Consider the following 10,472-nt stretch of genomic DNA (forward strand, 5'->3'; position numbering starts at 1 on the left):
TGTCAACCTCTTGGTGAAGAGGTTAGCATCGTCGCCTCCGGTGCGGGAGGTCGTGGGATCGAACCCCACCTAGGGCCGTGAAAAACACAACGCAGAGGGCCAGATATGACATCGGCTACACAGCGAACAGACCATAATACTTTACATCCGTCATGGTTTGGACCAGAGACAAACAAACGAGTGTGAACGTGAAACGTTCAAACTGAAAAATGAAACAATGAGTTATTTCTGCAGTGGAAACAGGCTGAGACTGTTTACCTTTTACTGCACAGTACATCAGTGTAGTAGTACTATAGTACAGTGTAGTAGTACTATAGTACAGTGTAGTAGTACTATAGTACAGTGTAGTAGTACTATAGTACAGTGTAGTAGTACTATAGTACAGTATAGTAGTACTATAGAGAATGTGAAGCTGACGTCACGCCGCTTTGCGTTGTGGGACGTCGGCGCCATCTTTGGAGGAACGCAAACGTAAACAGAGAGTGGGGACTGGATTCAAGACCCAGATTTCCTCTCCACTGACTTATCCAGACATCCTGAACTATCTGGTTTTTGGTATTAGTGCATAATACTACTGTGGCAGCAGTACTGTCCCACCATGATATTACTTTGAAGCGACTTTGGGGAACTCTTTTTAGGGAGACGAGCAAGTGTTTACATCCGCGATCCTCCAAAGATGGCGCCCAACGTCCCACAGCGTGACGTAACTTCACATTCTCTATAGTACAGTGTAGTAGTACCATAGTACAGTGTAGTAGTGCTGCCACCTTCTGACCAGTTTGAGAATCACACTCATTTAATGAAGTTGAGTTTAAAACCTGAAAAGTTTCAACTTTTTAACTTTTTGTCTCATTGATGAGACACTTTAAATCCACATGTTACTCTCTAGTAGGTATCAGTAGTAGTAGTACTACTATTGTACTCTGTACTATATACCTGCCTAATACTTTAGTAGTAGTAGTACAGTGTAGTAGTAATACTGTTTTCTGTGTGTCTTCCACTCGTCTCTTTTCTCTCCTCCATTCTCTCTCTGGTCTGGCTCAGACCTCCTCCTCCTCCCCATGTTCTCTATTGTACTCGTCTCCATGACGACCAAAGCCCAGGCAGGAATTCTCCTCGGTAACCGTTGATATGCAGATCAGACAGAGACGCTGCTGAAGTCCCACAGTCCTGGTTCTGGTCCTGGTTCTGGTCCTGGTCCTGGTCCTGGTCCTGGTCCTGGTCCCTCAGGGTCCTGGTCCTGGTCCTGGTCCTGGTTCTGGTCCCTCAGGGTCCTGGTCCCTCAGTCCTGGTCCCTCAGGGTCCTGGTCCTGGTCCCTCAGGGTCCTGGTCCTGGTCCTGGTCCTGGTCCCTCAGGGTCCTGGTCCTGGTCCTGGTCCTGGTCCTGGTCCCTCAGTCCTGGTCCTGGTCCTGGTCCCTCAGGGTCCTGGTCCTGGTCCTGGTCCTGGTTCTGGTCCCTCAGGGTCCTGGTCCCTCAGTCCTGGTCCTGGTCCTGGTCCCTCAGGGTCCTGGTCCCTCAGTCCTGGTCCTGGTTCTGGTCCCTCAGGGTCCTGGTCCTGGTCCTGGTCCCTCAGGGTCCTGGTCCTGGTCCCTCAGGGTCCTGGTCCTGGTCCTGGTCCCTCAGGGTCCTGGTTCTGGTCCTGGTCCTGGTCCTGGTCCCTTAGGGTCCTGGTCCTGGTCCTGGTCCCTCAGGGTCCTGGTCCTGGTCCTGGTCCTGGTCCTGGTCCTGGTCCTGGTCCTGGTCCGTAGTGAACCAGTTAAACTACCAGAAGGTTGTCATGGTTGTTGCTAGGCAGCGTAGCTACATGAGCTGCAGGAAGCTAACATCCTAGCAAACATGTCATCTTTACCTATCTGTGCCTAAACTCTAAACCAACCAATGGCTTCACTTACTTTTAGCTTTTTGTTTCCTATTTTACATCTGGACACGTCAGTTTTACTAAACTGAACCAGTCGGGAGTTATCGACGAGATTTGGTGAGATGCTACGTCACTTCCTGTAGCTCATGTAGCTACGCCATCTAGCCACAACCGGTTGAGACAAGGCGGCCATCTTTATTTCCTGTCCTTCACTATTGCCGTTGTGGCATTTGCCCTCTGGCCGGTCCGTCCCTGCTGAGGGGTCACAGGGGATTTTTGAATCTCGCGACTCAAATCTCGTGAATCTTCATGCCTACTGTTCTACCGTACTGCCCCCTGCTGGACCGGAGGGGACATACAGGAGATGGACGGGAAAATATGTAAACGGGAAGACGGCGGTGCAGCTGTGCGGCGGGTGGTGACAGGCTGTGGGTGTATTTGTTTCGTGGCGGGGTGCACACTGCAAAAACTCAAAATCTTTCCAAGAATATTTGTCTTATTTCTAGTCAAAATGTCATTTTCTAGTCAAAACAAATCTCATTATACGTAAAATCACGTAAAAAGCAGCTTGTTTTTAGACACTTTTTACTTCTTTCAAGCAGATTTTCACTTGAAATAAGTAGAAAAATCTGATAGTGGAGCAAGTTTTTCTTCCTTATTACAAGCACAAAAAACTTGCTTTCACTGGCAGATTTTTCTACTTATTTCAATTGAAAATTAGTTTGAAACAAGTGAAAATGATCTAAAAACAAGTAAATTTGTAGGTGATGAGTCTTATTTTAAGTGGAAAGAGATTAGTTTTGACTAGAAATGAGACATTTTGACAAGAAATAAGACAAATATTCTTGGAAAGATTTTGAGTTTTTGCAGTGCAGCTGTACGAGGGCGGGTGGTGACAGTCTGTGTGTGTGTTTGTTTCGTTGCAGGGTGCAGCTGTACGGGCGGTGACAGTCTGTGGGTGTGTTTGTTTCGTTGCAGGGTGCAGCTGTACGAGGGGATGGAGCGCGTGGCCGACTCCGGCGTCGTCGTGGATACGACCATGAGAGGAGGACGACTCGGCGTCTTCTGCTTCTCCCAGGAGAACATCATCTGGTCCAACCTGCGCTACAGGTGTAACGGTACGACGCATAATACGCCCATCGTCCTGGTTATTATGGGTTATTAGGAGCTGCTGCGTCGCCATGGTAACAGTCGCCCATGGCTAACCCGTTGTTGTTGTTGTTTCAGACACGGTGCCCGAAGACTTCAAGACATATCGTAAACAAGTTCTGATGCACATCCAGGTCTGAGAGCTGCAGACGGACTGAACACACACACACACACACGCACACACACACACACACACACACGCACACACACACACACACACACACACACACACACACACACACACAGCTTCTCTGAATCCATGTTAATTGTATTGTAATTCTGAGTGTGAGTGAGTGTGTGTGTGAGTGAGTGTGTGTGTGGGGGGATGAGTATTTTATTTTGAAGGGGCCTCAGTTCCTCTAAATGTTCTCACATGTACAGATCAAATAAACTCCTCCCACTTTTCCAACATGTGACTTTGTTCAGTTTTTTTTATATTAACCACTTTTTCTAGATTTTTTTTTTTTTTTAAATTTTGAGAATTTTTTACCAGTTTCTTCTAGAAATTTTTTAAAACTTTTTTTTTTCTAGAAATTTTACCCCTTTTGAGAATTTTAAAGTTTTTCTGAGAAACTTTTACCACTTTTTTTCATTATTATAATTTCTTTACTTTTTTAAAAAAAAATTACCACTTTTTCTAGATTTTTACCCAGTTTTTTCAAGAAAAATTTTAAATTTTTACCACTTTTGAGAATTTTTTTTTTTTTAAGAGATCTTCTTAAATCTAGAAAATTTTAACCTTAGAGGGAAATACTGCTTGATGAAAAACTGTCCCTGAAGGCAACACGCATCAGTTGTTTTGCATGAATTTCCCTCTAAAACAACTCTGTGTGGTAACGTTGTGTTATTATCTCATAGCGTGGTGAATGTGCAGCTCACAACTTGTCCACCAGAGCGTTGTGGAGTTGTTGGATTGTGTATTTGATGAGTTTGATGAGGGAAACCAAGAAATCCCATAATGAGCCTCCGTAGCGTAGCTCTGAGCAGCTCACGTCTCTGCTCCGCCGTTCTAAAAACAGCTTGCACCGACAATTAAAGGTAATGAACCTACTGCTATGACTATACACTGCAAAAACTCAAAATCTTACCAAGAATATTTGTCTTATTTCTAGTCAAAACTAATCTAATTCTACTTAAAATAAGACTCATCACATTAAAAGCAGCTTGTTTTTAGACACTTTTTACTTCTTTCAAGCAGATTTTCACTTGAAATAAGTAGAAAAATGAGTGAAAATTAGTTTGAAACAAGTGAAAATGATCTAAAAACAAGTAAATTTTTAGGCGATGAGTCTTATTTTAAGTGGAAAGAGATTAGTTTTGACTAGAAATGAGACATTTTGACAAGAAATAAGACAAATATTCTTGGTAAGATTTAGAGTTTTTGCAGTGTAGGGATTATGGCAATGGGCCAATTTGACAAAAATGTTGAACTATCCCTTTAAGCTTCAGATACAGTAGAAAAGGAGTTCATATGTGAAGATTATCTCACTGTTCTCCCTCTTGAACTCACCTCCTCTTCCTCCTCCTCCTCTTCCTCGGTGGGGGTCGTGACCCCGGGGCCGGGGAGGCCGGGACGAGTGCAATATTGGAGTGGGCGGAGCTTAACAACAGTGCACCGCATCCCGGACCTGCCCGACCCCGGGAGGAAAGAAACATCAAGACAAACAGTAGTAGATATCTATATGTAAAAAACACAAAACAAAAACTATAATGACACACTGCAAGTTAGAGAAGTCCAGCCCCCCCTTACATTGTCATACTGTCATACATCTATAATTCCATACAATTTAAAAGATTAAAACATATAACTTTAAAGGGACAACGAGGAGTTTTGGAAAAGCAAAGTGTTTCCACACTACATATATGATGTAGAAATTCTTTGACCGGCGCAAGACAGACTCATGTTTTCATTCATCAAGAATTAAAGTCAGAGGTTGGAAGACGATCACATACCGTCGTAGTTCCCACCATAAACGGAGATTCATACGGCGGCGTTATTCTCATGACTCGCCACGAAACCGAAAGTAAAGAAACGCTGGTCGGCTCGCCCAGCATTTCCACCACCACTAATAATAACAAAATAACCATAGAGACAAAACCATAGATTTATCTAAAATGGACCATTAACAAGTGGTAACGGAGATTCATACTAGGGGTGGGCGTTGCCAAGGACATCACGATACGATTCGCATCACGATACTTGAGTCACGATATGATATGATATTGCGATATTCTATAGGCCTATATAGTTCACTGAAAAATGTAAAAGGCATTATTATGCATCTTAAAATCCGAGTTGTATGTACATCAGATGATAGTGATAATTCATGGGACAAACTGAGTCAAAACAATGTAATTCAAATTATCCATGACGTTTTATTGTAACTATACAAGCGCAAGTTACAACAACATATCTGCATGTACACCACACTGTCTGAGGTAGCAGTACAATGAAGTTGTACTGGATTTATGTCTGAAACATGATTTATTATTTGAAAAAAATCGATATATCGAAATATCGATATATTGCCGTATCGATATTTTTGCCCACCCCTAATTCATCCACATTAATATGAGACTTTTTTATTGTCGCGGAATTTTTCGTTCTGCCGCTGGAGAAACTCCTCGTTGTCCCTTTAAAACAATTTAAAAGTGAGTACAAACAAACCCTCTTGGTTAGCTATAAAGAACTGGACAGCTCATTTTACACTTCTTTTTAGAAAGGATTTCAGTTAGTATGTTTATAATCATGGCTCTATTTCATATTAAAAGGACAACGAGGAGTTTCTATTTGGTTATAAAAAGTCTGATATTAATGTGGATGAATCTACGTTACCACTTGTTAATGGTCCATTTTAGATAAATCTATGGTTTTGTCTCTATGGTTATTTTGTTATTATTAGTGGTGGTGGAAATGCTGGGCGAGCCGACCAGCGTTTCTTTACTTTCGGTTTCGTGGCGAGTCATGAGAATAACGCCGCCGTATGAATCTCCGTTTATGGTGGGAACTACGACGGTATGTGATCGTCTTCCAACCTCTGACTTTAAATCTTGATGAATGAAAACATGAGTCTGTCTTGCACCGGTCAAAGAATTTCACGGTGCGGAGGCTCATAAATGTAGTGTGGAAACACTTTGCTTTTACAAAACTCCTCGTTGTCCCTTTAAAAGATTAAAACATATAACTTTAATATGAAATAGAGCCATGATTATAACCATACTAGCCTAACTGAAATCCTTTCTAAAAAGAAGTGTAACATGAGCTGTCCAGTTCTTTATAGCTGACCAAGATGGTTTGTTTGTACTTACTTTTAAATTGTTTTAACTAACTCATAAATTAATTTATTGTAGCTATAGACTATATAATGACTAGATAACTTGATAGATAATTTATGAATAAGGGGTGGGAGTAAATAAGTTTTACTTCTTCCCACTCCTTTTCGGATATGAGCAAAGAAACAAACACAAAAAAAATCTAATTATCTTTATTTTCAATTATTTTATTTTATTTTGTTCATATGTTGTCTTTGCAAAGTTTTTATTTGTTATGTCTGTCCATTTCTGTATTATGTTTTATTTCTTTTAACATGTCTGAAATAAACTAGAACTAACTAACTAACTAACTAAGTTAATGCACATTTTCATTTTTATATTTAACATGAAGAACCGGAGGAGTTGAAACGTCGTCACACAACAATCAATCAATCAATCAATCAATTTATTATTTAAAGTGCAAAATCACCATGGTAACATGGTCTCAATACACTTTACAATAAAAACAAGTACAATAGTAACAACAGATAATAAAAAAACATTCAAAAAAACACCAGAGAGGAAAAGGATAAAACAGTTAAAGCAGAAGTAAGCGATCCGATGGTTTTGCACTGCAAAAATTCAAAATCTTACCAAGAATATTTGTCTTATTTCTAGTCAGTAACCCTAACCCCCTTAAAATAAGACTCATCACATTAAAAAAGCAGCTTGTTTTCAGACACTTTTTACTTTTTTCAAGCAAATTTTCCACTTTAAATAAGTAGAAAAAAGTTTTTCTTTCTTATTACAGGCAGATTTTTCTACTTATTTCAAAAATTAGTTTGAAGTGAAAATGATCTAAATACAAGTTCATTTTTAGGTGATGAGTCTTATTTTAAGTGGAAAGAGATTAGTTTTGACTAGAAATGAGACATTTTGACAAGAAATAAGACAAATATTCTTGGAAAGATTTTGAGTTTTTGTAGTGTGTTCCTGTCAGCAGATGGAGTTAGCAGCCCCCGCCCTCGTCATGGATCTATTGGTCCTCGTCCCTACGTCACCACATTCAGGCGCATCCCTTGGCTGCACACACAGAGAGGACTGCCCCTTTATGCCGTTCTCTCTCCTCATTGGATAAAGGTTGTAGGATACAAGGAAAGTTTTCTCCTGGGCTCAGAGCAGAGCAGAGTGACTGACAGACCCGTGTTTCAGACCAAACACTCTATAGAAGTGATTGCTGTCGGAAGATACAACTATTTAAGACTTAGATTAACACAAACATTCACCTTACTTCTGCTTTAATGTGCATTTTTATTTTTATGATTGGATAGAGCAGGTGCCCATATGCAAAGGCTATAGTCCTTGGCCCCGGTTCGATTCCTCCGGTGGCCCTTTGCTGCATGTCATTCCGTCTTTCTGTCTCTCTACAGCTGCCCTGTCACTTAAAGGCCTAAAAGCCCAAAACTAAACTTTAAAAAAGGAGAAGAAGTGACTGTGTTTTGCTTGAGTGGCTCATTTTACCTGAACAACGCTCATCTCAAAACTGTTGGACAGGCGATGTTTCAAAAGCTACAGGACTTGAACAATTATATCTTATTATGTCATTTCAACAAAAAAATATTAAAAACAGTCAATATTAACTACAAAAACACAATTCAGTGTCACACAGTGCCTTATCTTAGTTTCCTAAGTGATTTACCAAAAAAGTGGCCCGATTTACCTGATGTCACCCTATTTAAGACTTATATTAACACAAATATTCTGCTTAACTTCTGCTTTAATGCACATTTTTATTTTTTATATTTAACATGAAGAACCGGAGGAGTCGAAACGTCGTCACACAACATTTTAAAAAAAACTTTATTGACACAGAGGCAGCAGACGGAGACTCAGATGTGGACAGATACAAACAAACTGAGACTCACCAATGCTGCTTCTGCCTTCGTCCCTTCGTCCCTTCGTCCCTTCGTCCTCTCGTCTGTCCGTCGGTCTCAGACTCAGTCCTGGTTTTGGTCCAGTCCCTCTCCCTCCTCCCCCCCCCCCTCCTGTGAAGCCTAACAAAGGCTGTGGGGCTGCCCAGCGAGGCGTGCAGGGGCCCCGCTCCTCTCTCTGCTCTCTGAAAGGACGGAGACTAGAGCTTCAACAACTTCAAACTCACACACACACAACTTTATTGACACGATGAAACTTTTTTTTATTAACAGTCACAACACTAGGGGGAGTGGGGGGAGGGGGGGGGACCATGGTAACCCACGGCAACGCGTCAAACTTCAGTATGAGGCCATGACCTCGGGTACCAGTTGAACAGTGACGGTCGCCACAGCAACAAGACACAACAGTTGGTTGGTAGCTACCCACCTGATGTTACACTGCAAAAACTAAAAGAAAATATCTTACCAAGAATATTTGTCTTATTTCTAGTCTAAATTAATCTCTTTCCACTTAAAATAAGACACATCGTATTAAAAGCAGCTTGTTTTTAGACACTTTTTACTTCTTTCAAGCAGATTTTCACTTGAAATAAGTAGAAAAATCTGACAGTGGAGCAAGTTTTTCTTTCTTATTACAAGCACAAAAAACTTCACTAGGCTATCAGATTTTTCTACTTATTTCAAGTGAAAATATGATTGAAAGAAGTAAAAAGTGTCTAAAAACAAGCTGCTTTTTAACTCTTTGACTGCCAAAGACGAGTTATCTCGTCTTAGCGAATCCAAGCGTAGTCTGCCAAAGACGAGATAACTCGTCTTAGCGTTTTTTTAATGGCAACGCCATGTTGAATGTCTTGCCCTGCTCCTCTGTGAAGATCAGACTTGTATCATCAAAATAAAGTGCAGAAAAACACATTTGGATTGAGAGATATAAAAAATATAGCGTATTTCTCCCCCCTCACGGAGCGGAGCGGGTGTCTGACTGCAGCGGCGCCGCTCCGTGACACTCTGGCCGCCGGTGAGAGCTGAGGGGGCGGCGGCGGGGCTCATGGCGGCTCGGCAGCTCGTTGAAGCTCCGTGCAGCTCCGTGATACAAAGCACAAACGTTAGTAACAACAACCCCGTTGATTGCTCGTCGTTAGTCATCAAGAGCGTTTGGAAAGTCGCCAGATTTTGCGAGAAATCACTCAGATAGCAGCTTGAAAATCCCCGATCTACAGTAGTGTGGATGAGGAACGGACGGCGCCGGCGAACGTGACGAGAGGAGAGCTATGGTGTCTGTCTGTTGTGAGCGTACATGTCTGTGGCTGTGAGTTCAGGGGGCACGTGACGTCAGCCAGAGCTGTAGGCTGTGTGTGTGTAGATGTGTGTGAGACAGAGAGAGTGAGTGACACCGCTGCCTGCTGACCAGAGGAAGCTGGATCTGATCTAAAGTGCTGTGTTTCGGCTACAAAAACCTGTCGAACTGATCCGCGCGCGCGCGCGCACACACACACACACACACACACACACACACACACACACACACACACAGACACACACACACAGACACACACGCACGCACACACACACGCACACGTATGCACATGCACACGTCACGTACGCACACACACTAAAAAAAAGAAAAGAAAAAGTTGTAACTCAAAGAAAAGAAGGAAAAAAGGCTGCAGTAGTGTGTGTCAGTAGCTAAATATTTTGTCTTTTGTCATCAAAAGTCATTTGTCAGTGTTGATTTAGTTGTTGTTTACAAGAGAACAACTGTACAGATGTTGAGGCATCACTAAAGCAAAATATAAAGGAGCCAATTGTACTGGTTCACCTGAAAATGACAGCCGACACAAAAACCTCTTTTTCTCAAGATTTTGGTGCCAAAATGGCATTTTGGGCTAAACTAACCTATATTCAACCGCTAATTTCACAAGACTGGAACAAGATAGAAACAAACAGTTTTTTTTTTCTGGAAACTAGAGACCCTCATCTTTCCTTTGATGGGTTGAATGTGTATGTAGTAACAGTACATAATATATGGTGGGTCTACGGAAATCAGTCAAAAAGCTGGAAAATGCCTGGCAAGCTGGAGGAAGCTGCTGTGAGAATGGCTGGCAGTCAAAGAGTTAATGTGATGAGTCTTATTTTAAGTGGAAAGAGATTAGTTTTGACTAGAAATGAGACATTTTGACAAGAAATAAGGCAAATATTCTTGAGATTTTGAGTTTTTGCAGTTAGTAACATGTGTTAACAACCTGTCAATGTGTTAACACTGCAAAAACTCAAAATCTTACCA

At 41.6% G+C, this 10,472-nt stretch overlaps 1 protein-coding gene across 1 annotated transcript in view; it reads left to right on the forward strand.

The window, feature by feature from the left end:
- Positions 1-3,418, forward strand: part of thbs3a (thrombospondin 3a) — a 40,496-nt gene extending 37,078 nt beyond the window's left edge. The window contains exons 22-23 of the mRNA XM_085803190.1: positions 2,838-2,977; positions 3,087-3,418. Coding sequence (XP_085659316.1) covers positions 2,838-2,977; positions 3,087-3,148 — 202 coding nt within the window. The 3' untranslated portion in view covers positions 3,149-3,418. The remainder of the gene's footprint in view (positions 1-2,837; positions 2,978-3,086) is intronic.
- Positions 3,419-10,472: the final 7,054 nt, after the last annotated feature.

Source organism: Trachurus japonicus, chromosome 16, assembly GCF_045865225.1.
Source record: "Trachurus japonicus isolate A0001 chromosome 16, Traja_1.0".
NCBI classification, from domain to species: domain Eukaryota; kingdom Metazoa; phylum Chordata; class Actinopteri; order Carangiformes; family Carangidae; genus Trachurus; species Trachurus japonicus.